We start from the raw sequence: 18,999 nt of genomic DNA, 5'->3' as shown, positions 1-18,999 counted from the left end.
GTAAATCCAATGGGTTAGTACAGAAACTATATTGTTGAATTACTGCAGATTACCTGCAAACAAGGCAGAGGAATCTAAACATAAATCTCAAGACAGCTGCAAATGTGACAACCGGTGATCTGTTTCCTGTAAACCACAACATGTTAGCAACACATTCCACTGCTATCCTCAACCCAGTCAATACACCACATCCATTTAATCCTCAGATTGTGCACTGATTCAATCAACATAACGCAATTATCTGTCACACTGACACTGGAGGATGATGAAATGGCAGTAAAAATCGAACAGCCACAGACTAACTACTGACCTGTCATTAGTAACAACAACAAGTTTATAAACTGCAGCTGGAGGGAAACAGCAAAGCTTTTTAGAAGTCCAAAGAGGGGAATAAATGTGTTAGGGATGGCGCAGCTCTACTTCTGAGACTTCTTCCATTGAGCAACTGCTATTAAACCCTTTCTACTTCCACTCCTGAGTCAAAGATTTATTTCCAAGACACACTGACTCAGACAGATGGACGCAAATAAAATAAAAGTTGCAATTAAATCTCATGAAAGTCTTTGTAGGATTTGTCTTAGTCCATATTCTTTTTGTGCTTTTTAGAAACTCTGGAGGATTCGTTTGATTATTTCTTTCATTAGATCCTAATGAATCCTAATTATGTTAAGTAAAGCGCCTAAAGCAAGAGAAGAGCGAACACTCGAATGCTGAAATGTGAGTCACATCCAGCTGTGGAATGATATTGTATTACATATAAGAAAGAAAAGATAATTTAGTTTTTTAGGGAATCTAAAGGGATACTGAGCTGGACATGTTTAAGAAATGCAGGAATGTCATTAAGATTCAAGGAGACACCTTAATGTTCCTGCACTGTGATGAATAACTCGGCCGAAGCTTCACTTTTCAAATTCACGTCGCATGCATCACAGTGATGTGGCTCTCCTCTCAGCTGGTCGTATACCGCGCTGAGAAAAATGCAGCTGCGCTCTCCTTAATCAGATCTGATTACTGGTTGTGACCAACAATGTATCACTCGCTGCCAAAACAACGTTGCATTTGACTGGAGAACGTTTGACTCTACATATAGTGATTTTAAAGCCCAATTACAGTGAGGAGATGAACCATAAGCTGACCCCCGGAGCAGAACAAGACCAACACAGCAGAACTAATACCACTGTGCACTCAGACACAGAGTCAGCATGAGACTGATGGAGGGTGATTAAGGAGAGGCAGACAGAGACAGAGCTGGCTTTTGAATAGCATTTCAGCCTCTTTCTTTAAGTTCTGGGAGGGGGGATAAAAAAAAAAAGTAAAAGAAAAAAAAGTTGAATCTTGACCAGGTAGTCATCTATAGATGATGTCTGAGTTGGAAGGGAAACGGCACAAAGGAGACAGGTGGAGGAGGTGAGATGAGGAAAATGACGAACAAGAAGAGACAGGAGAGAGAAAGAAAGAAAAAGGTGAGAATGGGGGTGAGAGCTGAGGCTTGTGTGAGGACAGTAATAGCAGACATTAGAGGAGGGACAAAGGCAGGAAGGCAGAGAGGTGAAAATTGGTTAAAACTATGGTCGGGTGAAAGGAAAGAAGAAAAATAAAGGAGAAACGGGGCAAATGAGCAAGAGGAGAATACTGTAGTGTAAATGTGTGCACTGGATGTGTCAACATCAGAGATGGTGTCCTCTGCAGATGTTTTGAGCGGTGTCATATTCAGAATTCAAATATTACAAGTCAGTGGTTATAATGTTATGGGTAAATGTTTATAGTTTTGTTTCTATTTCCATCAAATTTATATTTATAAGCCCACTATGTGGCGCTGGAGCTGGAAGTGGGTGTGCTGCCTGTGACTGTGTGTCTTCATACTGTACAGCTGCAGCTATCTCTGCCTCCAGGGCCGGCTGTGTCCTTGGTTGCAGGCTCTGTTCTCCTCGCGGGCGCAAGGTGTTGTCATCATTATCAGCCAATAGGCATAACTGTACCTGTAATGTAGTCTATCTACTGTAGGCTGCGACTGCCTGGAGCTCAGAGTAATGGCAGCTATGAAGCTGAAGTTGAGCCTGATTTTCTTTGGAATCAGTTTTCCAGGCAAACTTTTCAAGATAAAAAAAAAGAAGAAGAAGAAAAAGAAATATCTAAAAAGTGAGAGAACAAGGCTTGAGTTTGAAGGGCTGTGTGAGCTAACTTTGACCGCTACGCCTAGCTAACGGTGAGTGCTCTTCAAAGCAGACAGTGGAGTCTGGGATACGGCTGGGTTTGGCAGCGTGAGCGCCAAATGTCAGCCCTCATGTACCAGAGCTCTGACTGACATCTAATGACTGTGGTTCACTTAAAGACTGCCAGGACACGAAATGGACCTAGTGCTGGATGAGCAGAAGAGAAAGGCAACGAGTGCAGACGGGGGAAGTATTAGTTTAAGTGCAGGAACAATTCTCCACTCCCCCGTGAAGACTTAATAAAATCTAATCACCACAGATGGAGAGATTAATCTGTAGTTTCTGATGCTTTGAGCTAGCTGGTTATGGACTGTAGCTACACACTGTGGTGATGGAAAAAGGCAATGGGCACAGTCTTCATACTGAGGAATCGTGAGGATAGATAGAAAACACATGATGTTGGATGGATGTTAAAGGGATAGTTAAATATTTTGGCAAATTGGCCCATAGCCATAATCCCTATAGTTTTAGGAGTAGGTTCGTTCCTTTAATTGTTGGTGCAAGAACAGCGGAGCAGAGCTGTGAGCTGCTCAGAGCTACGCTACGGAGGCTCATGGGATTTCTTGGTTTCCCTCATCAAACTCATCAAATTCACAAGCCAACAACTCCAAAACGCTATCGTGGACAAGTTGTGACCTGCACATTCACCAGGCTATGAGATAATAACAGAACGTTAGGAGACAGAGTTGAGGTAAATGCATGCTCCCATCGGGGGTAGTTTCTGTATTTCCCTCAAAAACAACTCTGTCTTGTAACGTTCCGTTATTATCTCATAGTGTGGTGAATGTGCAGGTCACAACTTGTCCACAAGAGCGTTTTGGAGTTGTTGGATTGTGTGTTTGATGAGGAAACCAAGAAATCCCATTAGCCTGCATACAGTAGCGTAGCTCTGAGCAGCTCACGGCTCTGCTCCACCGTTCTAAAAACAGTATAGTGTGTAAAGCCCCGGCTGCTGCAAAGTCACCACACACAAGACTCCATCAGGTTCTCTGTCCTAACTTTGTATTTTGTTGCTATCACCTACTTCACAACTCTCTGTTTAACCAAAAGTGTAATTTCATGTTTGATTCTCAAATTGCTTTCCAGCGAAAATGGTGTTTACAAGTTTGCAATTGTGACATTAGTATGAAATGATCTGCTGAGCTGTGGTCATCCAAACAGCTTCATCAACATGTTTTATTATTCATTCCAAACATAATTTTTTACAAGTTGAATAAAAACCCACACCATCTGCCTCTGGCTGCAGATTTGAAGTCGCTGCATGCCTTCAGACCGTGCCACTCTGCACCACCCAGACAACAAGATAATTTACTGGAGAAGCCTCTCTCCAACTGTTGAGTTGTTGATGTGATTGGCACCATGATACCGCTGGCTACGAGTGAATTTACCCAGCAGCACAGCCCTTGATCGATGGTCACCTTCACTCAGGCTGTTTGCAATTTGCGCCACTGAACCCAAATAACAGGTGCACTTGAAGCTGTCCGTATTGTCGGCGCTCCCAGGCTCTGCCACTTGCCTTGGGCCTTACACGACTAACTGTTATGACAAATAATGTTTGAGCTCCTGTTGAACAGAGACATCTGTAGAAACAGACATTACATAAGAAGAAATCAAGGTCCACATTCTTGCTTTTACGTACCTGAGCTTTCAATGACATTTCATGGCTGTTCAGCTGTCAGGGTGAAGCCTCTCTTATTATTACTTTATCCACTGCTACCTGTGGAGAGGTGTCTTTATACCTTAGTGATAACAACTTGCTAAAATCAATCCGTTGGTGAAAGATTTCAATGCATAAAAGCTGGCTGCAGAAAAAAAAACTGCAGAAAGACCTCGCGTGAAGGTCAAGAATTAACTTTGTTTAAGTGCCGTATAGTTTAACAACTCTATCCATCTGTTTCCTTACACAACGACAGAGCGCTTTGCAGTGTTAAAAGATATTTTCAGATTATTCTAAACACTTCTTCTTTATCTCTCACTGCTGGGGATTGCATCGCCTCCGACAGATCAAAGTTATTCTAAAGATGATTAAACTTTAAACACAATCGTTGCTGTGATTAAAGGACACAAAGTTTATTATGCAGCCATGTGTAACAGTGTGTGAAATTCGTAACTAATGAGTATCAACATATCTAAAATCAAAGGGTATGTCTGATGACATCTATTTATGAGTTAATAAATTCCATCATAATTTATAGATGCAGTGTATATTATCATGGAAATTAGATATTAATATATATTATGAACTATTTTTCTTTCAATTGTGACCATATCTATTCTTGCTCTCTTGACACTGATGCAAATTAGTTCACTCAATCAAACCACACAAGCTTATTCCAGATCCAAATGGTTATCACAATGAGAACAAACCATGATCATTAAGATTTTGGGCAAAACTGTTGCTGCAGTGCAGCGGGTTGTTTCCCCTCCCCTCCCCCTCTCCCCCAGACTCGAAGTTGCCAGATAGCCTCATGCGAGCCTCTCTCCTCTGCAAATCCTGGTTTTATTTCTGCTTTTGTCAATATGATTTAGAGAGTCATAGCGAGGTCTTTTCATTTTGGTAACATCAGACATAATCCACAATGCTTGTAGCTGCAGCTCAGTAGTAACTGGTAACCAGGATGCTGAAATGCCACTGACTTGGTGATTGGGAGAGAGCAGTGATTGGGGCAACAGGCCAAAGCACAAAATCAAAACATAAACATGATTTGCATGCTGCAAATACAATTTTTAAATGCAAATATTCTGGCTGTACTATTGTTGTCAGTTAGATCAGTATGTCAAATTAACTCGAGTCCTTAGTCTCTGGTGACATACTGAATGTTTTTATGATTACTTGCCATACATTCTTTATATATAGGTCCTTTAAGGTTAAAAATATAAAATAATGTGTGCAATGCTGGTACAATGTTTCTGGATGATACTAGTGTCCACATGTGTGAGAGCAAAGCTGAGCAGACGTTGGCTGTGCACAAACAGGAAATGTGGCATGCCGGCTCTGCTATGACCAACTGTGGTTCAGCGCCTGGCAGGGAGACGCTCTAAATGTGAGCATAGCCGCCGTATAAACGCTCTCTGGCCAGAGAGGATTTGCTAGGTTGGCTAGCTGGCTTATCGTGTCACAAAAAGCAATTCCACACCTTGTGTAGCGCTGAGCTGCTGGGCAACTCACCCATTTAAATCAGTTTGGGCAGCCTTGCACACAGTGAACACAACACAGCAGGATGAGTATCTGAACATGTGAATGAACACACACTCAGCGGCATGGCAACTGTTCAGCGAGTGAATTGCTTATGGAAGCTCCACAATGATGACACAAATGAAGCACTGGACCTGCAAAACCTTTTCTCCCTGAAAGCAAGGGCAAATTTTCAAATTCACTCAACATCCATTGGTGAGCAATCAGCTGTGCCGCACCTTTGTCTGTTCACTTTGTCTGTGCTCCTGTTAAACAATTGCCCCTGTCTGGCCATGTGTAGGAATCCTGCACTTCATTTGGCTACTAATAAAGTAATCTCGAGAAATATGTTTGACTCTAAACTACCTTGGATTCAAACTTAGAGAGGAAAAGAAAAAAAAAGATTCATTTTTACTGGGACTGAATGAGTTTTCGGAATTACCCCAGCACCGGTGCTCATGGTTCAGCAAAGCGGGAGAGAGGCAGAAAATGGGATGAGGAGAGTGTCTCCAACAGAGTGAGAGTGAGAGAAAGACACAGAGAACCTGAAAAATAATCTAGTGCTTCAACATCTGCGAATAAATGACACTCGAGTCGCAAGCAATTTCCAGATTACTCAAAGCGTTTTCTGGGTGGTTGTATAACAGTGAGTCAGAAATGTGTTTGTGAGTTTCTTTGTGCACGTGTCTGTGTGTGTTTGAAAGCGTTATTCTCTCATTATTACCTATCTTCAGGGCTTGAGCTATACCAGTGACCCCAAACCTCAAGCTGCCTGCACTTTGTTTTCCCAGTGGACCTCAGGTTCACCTCTAAATCCAACCTGAGCACCACCCAACCAAAATGTAGGATGTAATCCCTCTGCACCTCTGCAACCAGATGGTTTTGCAAGCCCATAGCAACCCTTGGACATCAGACTGGGCATTAATATTCATGACTACTTCTGACACATGTTTGAATCACAGAGGAATATGTTTCCCCTATTCAGCAGACATAGGGATATTGCACATTTCATTGCTTATGGTTGAGGAGATGATGGGTTGTTTGGGTAAAAAAAAAAAAGGCAGTAAAAAGATTCAAACTAGTCTGAAGATGGGGGATAAAACCTTAATTCAGACAGACTGTTTGGTGCCCAAAGTTTGAATCATTTATTACATTTTATTCAATTTAGTTTGAAAGCTTTCTGTGGCTGATGGCAAAATGACCTTAGTCCAAAGTCTTTATGAAAATAACTGTGCAACTTGGGGAATGTAAATGGAGCCTGGTGCAAATCTGAATGGAGAATGAAAAGTCCTTGAGTCTATTATTTGATATCTAAGTCACCGCTTTTAAATAAAAATCAGATCTCTTATCCTTGAGATTCACGGGAAACAAAGCAACAACAAGAAAACTGCATTGCGTGCTCCAGCTATTCTGGCCGGCTGAAGCAGCCAGCAGATAAGCACCTGTAAAGCAGCGGGAGCCTCTTATCCAAAACCGCAGTTAATGTTTCCCATTAGTTGATATTAATCTGCCCTTCCTCTAAATCCTGACCCCGAGGTTTGCTTCGCACACTGCGTAAGGTGGAAACAAACTACCGACATGATGCACACAGTCAACTTCTCTGCAGTAGCTGTTTTTCTATTAGTCACCATTAGTGCACAAAACCCCAGATGGGCTCAGTCCCGCTCCTCTGGCGGCCCAGAGGAAGTTACCTCGGCAGCAGCGGAGGAACCCGCCGAGTGACCGATGGAGATGGGTAGATGATGTGCTGATCACCTTGTGGGGGCTGTCAGACACAATATTGCTGCCAGTGTCCCATGCAACCAGCTACTGAAGAGCCAGCATCTGTGGCCTTGCCATCACAGTGAGGGATTATGTGGTTAGAGTAATGTTGTCGCAATGGCAGGCATGGACGCACACACACACACAGCATCAGTGACTCTATATACAGTAGTGCCTCAATAGGCTCAATTGAAGGTTTGTTTTTGCTGAGTTGTCATTTCTATTGTGGGTTCTCTCGTTAAGATTGATACTAGTCATATTCATTAAAGGTATCCATTCAAGCAATATATCAGTAAATCAATTTAACAGGCCGTGGTATACGCTCATTATACCACGGCTAAGGGCTGTTCTTCGGCCTGATGCAAAGCGGATATATTGCTTTTATAATACCAATAATGGCAATATGAAAGAGGAATAAGCAATCAATTTCATGTAGTTTTATTCAACCAGAAATACATTATCCAATAAAATAGCCTCACTGTGAAAAAAATAGTCCCACCTGTCGTCTTTTCCTTTGCTTTTTTTTTTCAGGTGAAGTGCTCACTCCACTCTTAAACGTGTGAATTCAACTACTTTAGTCTATTTGTTAACGTTGTAAAAACACAGACTGTCTTTTGCTACAGACTGCAACAGTCCGTTGTCATGGATACATGATAACAACTTCCATTCATACCAGTCATATGTGCCTGACGCGGAGTGATAGCTTATATAGCTATATAGCTATATGCTCATTATACCACAGCTAACAACCAATCAGATTGCTGGATTTCACTTTTCCTTTTTATTAATGAAAAAATGCGAAGGCATGTCTGAGTGAAAAGGTAATATTAGGTCTCAACATCTGCTTGCATGCACAAGCCAATCTGCCCATCTCCTACTGAGCAGTCCTCAAAGGGGCGCTGCAGACTATTAGGCTGCCAAGTACTGATAGAATAAAGGTTTACATTTCCCAAGGGATAAAATCCTGCAAGATTTGTGCTGCTCATCTCATCAAGAGTAAATTTACCATCTTGGTATAATATGACTTTGGCTTCAGCTCAACCTTCTGACTCAGCAGGGAAGCATTTTCTAACTCTCAAATTTCACACTGTGACAGACCTTTAATGTGCTGAGAACTGAAAGGATTTGAATTTCTTTAGTCCTGTTCATGGTCGTCTTCTGTGTGATAGTAAACATAAAAGTTGTCTTTGTTCTTAATGTTGTCAGAATCTGCAACGTGCATGATAAGTTAAGAATTTCTCTTCAAATAACCCACTATATTGGACCAAAGATCATTGTTATTCAAATTTAGTTAATGGAAATACCTGGTGATGATCAAAATCTTTTGTTTGAAAAACTACTTTGCTTTTCAAGGACATTTTTTCCTCTGTAGTCCTTAGTAACCATTGTTCTGTGCATGTGCACCACAGTGTGGATAGTAGCTTAGTTACAACGTCCACTAGCATAAGGATGTGCTGACAAAGCCCATTAGCTAGTCATACCCTTCAGAGTAATCATAACATGAGTAATGTGACTGTAATGGAAACTCTGCATGTTCTTGGGTATGGCTAACACCCAGGGGAGGACCACAGAGTTGACTCCATTGTTCTTCAATCTGGATCTTTGGGAACCAGTCACTGGCTTTCTGGTTTTCCAGCTGTGCACTATGGATATGGAGACTCCTTTGTGATTAAAATGAAAAACCAGCAGCATTTGATGACCACAAATGAGCACCGTCTGGTTTGATTATTTCTATAATCATTGGACAAGCTCAGTTGGTTACTAATGCATTTATATAACACATAATGTGATAAGAGGGTCAAAATACCCCCTAGGAAAAAGTTTTTTTTTTTTCTCAAGGTTGTATTAAAGCAGAAGTAAGTGGAATATTTGTGTTAATATAAGTCTTAAATAGTTATATCTTCAGACAGCAATCACTTCTATAGAGTGTTTGGTCTGAAACACGGGTCTGTCAGTCACTCTGCTCTGCTGTAAGCCGAGGAGAAAACTTTCCTTGTATCCTACAACCTTTATCCAATGAGGAGAGAGAACGGCATAAAGGGGCGGTCCTCTCTGTGTGTGCAGCCAAGGGATGCGCGTGAATGTGGTGACGTAGGGACGAGGGCGGGGACTGCTAACTCCATCGGCTGACAAGAAGTTGACTGAAAAAAAATTCATGACTTATCCTGCAATGGGGGTGGGTACATAATTGAATATAATAATGTGATTATAAATATTTCTGTGAAGTTACAAGAAACATCTTTAAAAGTTGATGATACGCAGTGCAAAACCAAAAGCACTACACACTGTCTCAACTACCAACTCATTCAACTCATAAAAGCTTTCACACTGACAACTGAAACTCTCAAAAGCCTGGCAGCAATTTTCTGTACAGTCTGGAGAGGATCAATACATTAAAAAGAAACCAGGAATTGTATGACATAAAAGTGTGTAAAATACTCTCTGTGTCTTTAAAAGTTTAAAAGATTGGATTTTTAGAAATAGCTATGATGGTTAAAAACATGATTGTACAAGTTTTGTGGTCTGCTGCTCAAAACTTAAATCAACGTCAAATGGGACATCAATTATTATTTTTTTGCCAAGGACTTGAGAGTTAAACCAAAGAAAATAACTTGACATCCAGGCAGTCAGTGAAAAATTCCTAGGTCGATGGATCTAACTCACAGGTACCGTTGAGTATCGTCAGCATACAAATGAAAAGAAACTGTGCCTGTGGATAATGTGACCAGGAAGGAGGAAGGATATACCATACTTGACATTAGAAAATAAATAGACTATTCACAGAGATACTATATAACCTCTTATTCGACAAATAAGAGATAAAAAAAAACTATTTCAGCAGTCAGTTATTAGTAGTTAGATGACACAGTGCCAAGACAGGATGGAAATACTGTTTAAATCAAGTACTAAAGGAGGAAAGTACAACGATTATTTCAATATGATGGCAGCAGATACTACAGTATAAATCCTCCTTTCTGTGTTAAAATTTAGCTCATCTTCAAGATATCATGGTCATGGTAGCTGCCCTACACATTCACACAGTACAATCAGAGGGGATATAGAGATTATATGTGGTGCAGTGTAGGGGATCTGTAAATCATTTGGGGGTAGCACCAGTTCCTTAGAGTATTTTATGACTGTACTGTATGTATCAGTTAACAACTCAAAAATGGCACTTTTCACTTTATGGGCTCTTTAATATTCATGCAGTGGTAATATCACAGTCAGTTTCTCAAAGCAGTCCGCCCCGCCAGTCAATGCTACCAGAGATTTTTAACAGCAGGGAGTCCTGGTCCATCTAATACTATAACAGACTGATGTCTCATTAGAAAGACAGGCTGTACTGAACCAGCAGACATTATAGAGAAAGGGATGGTAATGGGGTGTCTTTTAATAGTCATGCTGATCAAATTCATGCAGTTAAAAAGGCGGCTTCTCTGTGGACCAAATCCAATTATGGGAGGGAGCACACAAGAACACACAAGTGAAAACCAAGTGACAGATGAAAGGAAAGAAAGCTGACATGTATATATTTTTTTAAAATATGTAGTTAGCTTATAACCCAGTAGATAATATTACTAATAATCTGTTGAATTTAATAAATGCAAGGAAGTGTGGCAGTAAAACTATTGCAGATACATTTGGGTGAATATGTTTCTTTTCTTATTCATAATTGATTATGATATACTTTATGGTTTTGTATAATTCAAAGGCGCTCTGTCTCTTGACATCAGACAGCAAAGCACACCATGTCAGAGCTCAGACAAGCCAATTAGCATGCAACTTGGGCTGGTTTGCATGCAGTCGAGCTCTAAAGCTTTAAATCCACTCAGTCTTTTCTAAAATGTGAAAAAAAGTCACGTTTCATAAAAGAAAATATGGTTTTATCAAAATGATATATCATCCATCTGTCATGTCATCTCCGAGGTAAATGATTTCAAACACCACATGTAGCCGACGGGAGAGTCGGCAGGAGCTGGTTGTTCTCAGCACATGTAATTTCAGTCAAAACAACAAAACTTTTATTTGTTTGTGTTTGTTTCTATAAAAATGTCATCAGTGGCTACAGAGTCTCAGTGGGCCAAACTGCTCCGAGATAATGAGGAGAATGGAGGAAATAAAATGTCCAGCAGAGCTTTGATTGGAGTGGGACTAGAATGGAGAGTTATGACACTGCTGAGATATTTCATCATTTTCACTAACAAGTTAGATTTCATTCCCGCTCAATCTCCTACCACAGCCACACAGGCGCTAATGAGCAGCATTGTTCCAAACACTGTGTTTGTGTCATGAATGGGGTTTTTTGAAATGGGCCCGCGGCCACGGGCCATGTGGGTGCGTAAAAACTCACCTCCTTCTCGCCACAGATATTGCTGATGATGGAGTTGGAGGCCGGACTGGCAGACGGGCCGAGGACTGCCACCACCCCTTTAGACATGATCTGGCACACTGAGAGAAGAGAGAAGAGAGGGTGGAGGGGGATAATAAGTGTTAAGGGGTGAGAAGGGACTGGAAATAACCAGAGACAAAGTGAGTCAGTCGGAGCTGTTCAGGAGGTCCAAGTACAGGATTTCTTGAAGAATCTGAGGCAGGGCAGTTTGAAAAGGCACTCCTCAGTCAGATGTTAATGGATGCACTTGCTGACTATCTCAACCTCTAAACAGATAGCAGCCTGAGCGCAGCGCTTTTACCGTCCCACGGGAACCTGAACCTACACACGGTGCGAGACCGAATGCGTTTGTCCACGTTTAGTATGCCAAACGTGATGCACATACAAAAAAAAAGAAAAGAAAGAAAAGAAGATCCTATCCTGTAGCATCAACCCATGAGAATTTAATAGTTTGTGAGAGAACCTGACACTCATACAGCAGACAGGCAGTGAGAAAGGCAGGGAGCCAGAAAAAGTGACAGGCAGTGATATCTGGAGGCTTAATACATAAAACTTGGTATTTCAACATTTGCACATGAATGCAATAATATCCCCAAAAGTGACACACACACACATCTCATCTTGTTTTCCACTTTCTACATTTACAAGGACTGATTTAAAGGCTTTACCTTTAGGGATGAAAACAAATCTTCAGACGGAAACATTTAACAGAATGTGAGTTTTTTGCTCTTCTCCCATGGACACAGGCCATATGCTTTAATCTGTCATTCTAAAAAAACAGAATGCCATTTTTGTCATTTTTAATCCTTGGCCTCTAATTAAACTTCTACAGTCAATGATGTAACGAAGACACAAGTATTATTATGATTATTATTATTATTGGAGCAAATGCAGGGCATTAATCAGCAACGTGTGGAAGAGGCAAAGGGGAACTGTTTTCTGACCCGCGCAGTGAATCCAAAGGCAGTGAATCGAATGATTAATAAGTAATCCTTTACTGTCCCATGGGCGCTGTAAGACATGTACAACAGACACAAACACCCACACACATTTTTATGCACACACACACACACACACACACACACACACACAACTGCACCTGCCTGCATGGACTCATCAAATTATAAAGCTGAATGATTTGACTGTCGGCCAACATGCTCCAGGCTCCGGTGGCACTTTGATTTGCTCCTTGGCTGCATAGCTAGCCTTGTGTGTGTGGTAGAGGCAGTGTAAGTTATGTAAACTCTTTGTCTAAACTCTACTGCCCCATCACAGTCTCCTCTTTGCCCTCCTGAACATTAACGGTGCAGTCAGAGCATTACTGCTCTGAAGCGTCAGAGCAGCACTGTGTACTGTGCCGCCCACTGCGGCCAGATTATGGTTAAAAGGTCACCCGATCGACTGCACTCCATTTTCCCTACTTAACATTGATTTTCACTGATCAATGCAAGCTATTGGAACCTTGGAATGATTAGCGCTGTAATGAGTTAGACCAGAGAGATACTTGACAATCTTCCAGGGTGCAAGAGGAATAATAGACGGACATACAGCAACAACATGGTTTAGAGTGGCGCGGCAAACGTGGCACGGAGCCATTAATCCACTCATGGCTGCTATCACCATCACTCCACCAGCAAGGTGCTTGCAAGTTGGAAAATAATTTCCTTTTTGGATCCTAATGACTTCAATTTTCCTGGGATTGAAACACTCTCAGTGTCCTCAGGTGCACACACACACACACAGCAGCATTGAGGCAAACCGTTTATGAGTTATATGGCTTTATACACAATAGAGCAACTGTGAAAGAATGCGTTTGTGAACTGGAGTCTTGTCCTGTGCTATTTTCTGCCTTTAAAAAGCAGCAAGTCCGAGGAGGCATCCGTTTAGGAGCTGTATATTCCACAGGAGTGGGTATTTGAAAGGTCGGGGTGGGACTTTCCTGGGCAGGTAGCACTCCCTCTGTGATATTTCCATCTAACTGCGGCCACTGAGCCGTCCCTAATCCAATTCCTGCCTCTAATTACACACACAATCAAACTTTCTCACACAAAACATTTGCACATGCAGCATACACACAAATTGGCGCACGCACATCGAACACACAACCACAGAGAAACGCAGGCCACATAGACACACAGGAGGGAGGACCCACATTTGAGAAGGGGTTTGTAGTAAACCAGGCAGGGAGAGTAATACAGTCTCTGGTTGTCAGGGTAAGTGAAGCGGTGTTTCCATGGATTAAGCGGCGCTACCGAAGCTCTTGGGTTTGTGAAAGTAGGGAATGTGTGGTATTGAAAATCAATCCTCACACTTCTTGTCGTTTGCTGTTTATATTGCTGGTTTTCTGCAGACAGGTACCGTGCTGTATTGATTTTGGATACTTTTGTTTGAAATATTAAAAATAAATCTAACCAATAAATACCGAGGTGTGGGGTAGCTGTGAAGCGGAGGCATTGATACAATTGATTTAAAATAGATATTCCAGCTGGTGTTAAGGGACTCACCCTCAGTGATGCATTTGTCACCACAGAATGACAAGTCATTGAGGGCCAATTATAAAATAAAATAAAACAAATTAGGTCCTTTCTGTTGAAGGTCATCTCTGTTTTGACATACATTAGAGGAACTATGCAAGATGTGCACCTTAATTAAACAGCTTCGGAGTAATTCTGATTGTTAAATGACTTGTTATGGAGAGAATGGAGGCTCTCTGCCTTCCACCTAACATCTAATGGCTGAAAACCAACCTTGCCAGATCTGCGCCTGCGACCCGGTGTCCCAGATTTTGTTTCGCAAATAAATTCTTTGCTGTTTTGTCATAATTAGATAATTTCTATGCTGAGATCAGCAAATGTTTAAATAAAACATATTTTGCAGAAGGCATACAGTTTTGGTGGTGATTGGCATATGGATAATGTTGATCAGATAGGCCTTTGTTTACCAATGTTCATCGTTGTTTTTCCTTGATTTCAAATAAGAATCCCCCAATGGCTTTTCAGTGCAAACCATTGGCCCAAATTACTAAAAGCAACTATTGGTTAAAGCCCAAATTACACAATATAACTATTAAGTTGAAATAATTTACGGACAGCTGACAAAAATCCCATCTGCGCCCCTGCCCAGCTCGGTAGACATCGCTCCACGGATTGCCTTCTCACCGGTTCCGTTAAAAAAACAAATGCACATGGAAAGGAGGAGGGTTAGCAGGGAAAATTTGCACTCTGAAACTGTAGTGGGAGCTCCATAGAGAGAGAAAGAGAAAAAAAGCGACCCTAAGTTTAAGTCACATTACCCTGCACAGGAGTTTGTTGTCTTGCTCGGCCCTACAGTACCACCAACAGAAATAAAACACGGACAGAACAGTTCCCAGCAGCAGACATAATACACCTTTTGACTGCTGCCGCCATCAGAAAATGACAGCTCATTTGGTGTTTCTGCTCCACATCAGCGTGTCATCTATTTTCAATAATTTGTTTGCTTCTACAAGACCAAAATGTTGTTGAACCAGACAGACGGATCTCGACACTTCGGGGGGGGGGGGGGTGGAAGAGACAGAGTGAAAAGGAGGAAGTGGGCGCTTGAATTGAAATGACAGGCTTGCTGATTTTCAAATAGACAGATATTATTTTATTTTTATTTTTTTTTGTCGGCGCTATCACTGACTGGACTCGGCAGTCTTCTCAGATTTATTACACTCGCCGCGTTTTTTCCTCCCTCTCGACACGCACGCATATATTGACCAACATGGAGCAAACACACACAGAGACGCTATCTTCCTCCTCTCCAATTAACTGGCATATTTTCCCCGTGACGTGTTACTTACTTGTCTCCCCCATTTCATATTCACTGTCTCTCAGCAGTTCAAAGATGTCCACCTCCAGCTTGCCAGTGGTGGAGCGGTTTGTGTTCCTGTTGATGCTGTCTTTGGCCAGCGTGATGGCCAGGCGCTCTCCTCTGCTGCACTCCATAGGGTCGTCAAGGATGGCAGCTGAGGAGAAAGAAGGGGAGAGCGGAGATAAATAACTATCTACAGTACCATGGTAACTGCTGTTCTTCAAAGCCGTGCGGACGGTGATCATTCAATATGAGAACCCGTGAGGACAGGTCATGTATTTAAAACCTTTTTTTAGGGTCTTACATAAAAGTTCATACCCCTGGAAGCTGGTCCCTAGGTGTATGGATTTATTAGCACCAATACTTGGGTGACATTTTGTGCACACTGCTCTCCATTAATCTAGAGTGTCTACAAAGGCACAGTATTGTTCTTAATAAATCCACACATTTGGGAGCAGCTTTTACTGCGTAGAATCTGCTTTTAAAAGTGTGAGTGCTATTGTATATGATAAAAGCTTGAAAGCATAAAAGCTTAAGAATCTTTTTAAGGACACTGCAAACATATCACACAGTATATTGTTAAGGCATCAAAAGCATTCATCACATCTTGCAGTTGTTTAGTTTTCACAGAGGCACAGTGGGGACTTCAAACTCCAGTCACTGCAGTAACTTTTCAGAGGCTGTGTAAGTCCACAACAAAATTAAATCAGTTTGCCACAGGAGAATAGAAGCAACAACATGCTATACAAGGGAATGACTTATATACATGCTGTTAGCAATACTGTATTGGACAACATTTATCTTAAGATAAATTGATTTTAAGGACTGTTCATCATAATTGTATTAAGGTTTAGTTTAGTTTATTTAGTTTATTTATTTAGCACACATTTAAATTTAATGGTGCATGGAGGGAACGAAGCCGATTGGCTTGTACATAGGTTCCACCCCTATAACAAGTTACAACAAGACAAATTTCTATGGCTCACAAATAAACATAGAAAAAAGGAGATAAAGTGCATACATAATCAACGTTATATAAGCAAAATGAACAAAAATGAGGAAAAAATGGTGAGATAAAGAACAAAGTGATCAGTAACAAATAGAGACAATAGAAATAAGGTACAAAAAATTCATTAATTGAAATCATAAAAAGACAGAGTAAGGATGTGGGATATGGAGAGAGCGGGAAATTCAAGAGAAGCTGAGATATATTTTTAGCTGCTTTTTAAAAAGGTTTGTTGAATATTTCATATGAATCAGATTAGAAATTGGTTTTATGACACTTAATAGCGCACTATTGTTACCAGAGCTGATTAAATAGACAAACTGTTGCAATAACAACTTTCTAACACAGCAACAACCATGAAAATCCCACCTTCGTTGATGGTCAGTTCCTGTGGTTGAAACTGTGTTAAAGAGGTGTTGATTCAACTGTGTAATCATTTTTGGAGGCAGCAATTTGTGTGGCGCTGTTGAACTGTGTTACATTATACAAGGGGGTGTGTCTGTTGATCAGCCCGTCCTCACTGATTCTAATGGGGTGGAAAGAGTAACAGGAACACCTGTCAACACAATTAAGTTAAACATTACCACATGCTGCAGCCTCCAAAGTGATCATACAGTTTAATCTACCCCTCTTTAACGCTGTTTCAACAATGTACATGAATGGTGGTGGGCGTATTGGTATTGCAAGTCTGACATATTAGACTATGTTATATGTTTATAACTAGGTGTTGCTAATGAGCTGTAACAGTAAGAGAGTGTACTGTATGTTTATAGAGCTCTGGAAAAAATGAATAGGCCACTTCAAAATGATCAGTTTCTCTGGTTTGAAATGAAAATATCATTCAGAGCATTTTTATGCAAAAAATGACATCTGCTCAAAATAACAGACCTTGAATAATGCAAAGAAAACAAGTTCATATTCATTTTTGAGCAACATCACACTAACTTTTTAACTGCGGAGGAGTTCAGAAATCAACATTGGTAGAATAACCTCGTTTCTAATCACAGCAGTGGTTTTTATTCTCTTTGGTTCAGTGGATCAACTACTCAGAGCCTCATTAAGTAGAATGATGTGCCTCTGTTGGAATTCAATATGAACCGGCTGAGATGCTGATTCAAGAAACATTTGGAGTGGTCTCTCTTCAATTTTTCCAGAGCTGTATATGGCCGGAGAGATGGTCAATGTTATATTTTTGATTATTAGTCTGACCATGAATGCACCGCAATACTCAGCAAAAAGGACATGATGATATACATCATCAGATATGGCATGGCTGTAAGGTTTGGAACTCTGACTGTTCAGCAGAAGTTCACATTACTGAACGTCAAACTGGCAAGGAGATTTTTAGACGGCCCCTTCCATGTGTTATATTCTGAATATATGAGTTGTTGCCTTCAAGAAGGCGTTTCAGAGCCGTTAGATGCAGTGTCGCTACTGAACAAAAAGTAGACTGTGCATCACTGACAGTGTTGCTCTCTCTTTAGGTTTTTAATTCAAAATTTCTTGTTTCTTGTCTTATCTTACTAATGATCGATTTGCATAATAACGCACTTTATCCCATTACTTGAGCTTGAAATGCACCGGTGTATGCCTATTGTTGTTTCTTGCTGCTGTATTTAACCATCTGTGATTACTGTTATGTTGTTGTCAGTCCTGTGGTTTTAAAGGAGACATATTATGCCTCCTTTCCACAAATTAAAATAGTGCCCAGGCGTCTTAAAGACATGTCTGTGACATGCTTTTGTCAAAATACCACAAGGATCAAACATCACGGATCTCTTTTCATCCGCTCAAAACAGCCCTGTTCAGAATGGCTGGTTTCAGTGCCTGTCCCTTTAAATGCAAATGAACCACATCTTGCCCCGCCCCTTCTACCGGCCCCAGGTAGGGGTGGGATTATGCAAATTAGAATCCTAGTTACATCACTGGAAGACAACTGAGGGAGCAGCTCATAAAACCACATGGATTTCAACCTAGGGAGCCTGCACATTACAGATTTTTTGGTCAATTCTCACATTTGGGGTCTGGAAGGCAAGACAAACACCCAAATATATGTTAAAGAGCCTTCAAAAAGTGATATTTCCATAATATGTCCCCTTTAATGTATGTTCCCATGCACCATGCACTTCACGCCCAAGTCAAATTTCCCTGAGTGGGACAAGTAAATCTTATCTTCTTATCCATCTTATCTTATCTTATATGATACTGTTAAAATCAACCAATTAATCGTGTTTCAGCTTTCAACGACATCAGCAGGTGAATGCCCAACCAGCATTTATATGACCCTTCATGCACTTCAAAATTGGGAAAGTGAGCAGTGAACGTCTGAACCCAGAGTTTGAAGAGTGTGAGCATTAAGGTTCAGACGTTTAACAGACAACATTTAGGGGCAGATAAAAGTAACCTAGCATGAAAAGTGTGGAATTATGAAGGCATAAATAAATAAGTAGATAAATCAAGTCCAACTTGGCTGAAAGGCAAATGCACTCTGGATGATCCATTAAAGGGGAAAACAGCAGGTTGAGTGTTGTAACTTCAAGGCTAATCATAACAGAATTAGATGTGCAGGGCTGCATACAGAGCCAGAGCATGTTTGAAATGACCTTTTCTCTGCCGATCA

General features: G+C 41.0%; 1 protein-coding gene across 2 annotated transcripts in view; it reads right to left on the bottom strand.

The window, feature by feature from the left end:
* The window catches only part of grik4 (glutamate receptor, ionotropic, kainate 4), a 271,682-nt gene that overhangs the window by 132,757 nt on the left and 119,926 nt on the right, over nt 1-18,999 (bottom strand). For both annotated transcript variants that reach the window (XM_085796529.1, XM_085796530.1), the window contains exons 3-4: nt 15,363-15,527; nt 11,501-11,598 (exon numbers count right to left, since the gene is read on the bottom strand). In XM_085796529.1, coding sequence (XP_085652655.1) covers nt 11,501-11,598; nt 15,363-15,527 — 263 coding nt within the window. The remainder of the gene's footprint in view (nt 1-11,500; nt 11,599-15,362; nt 15,528-18,999) is intronic.

This window comes from Trachurus japonicus, chromosome 13 (assembly GCF_045865225.1).
Source record: "Trachurus japonicus isolate A0001 chromosome 13, Traja_1.0".
NCBI classification, from domain to species: Eukaryota; Metazoa; Chordata; class Actinopteri; order Carangiformes; family Carangidae; genus Trachurus; species Trachurus japonicus.
The sequence above is the reverse complement of the archived record's forward strand: the minus strand, read 5'-3'. Positions and strand labels throughout refer to the sequence as shown.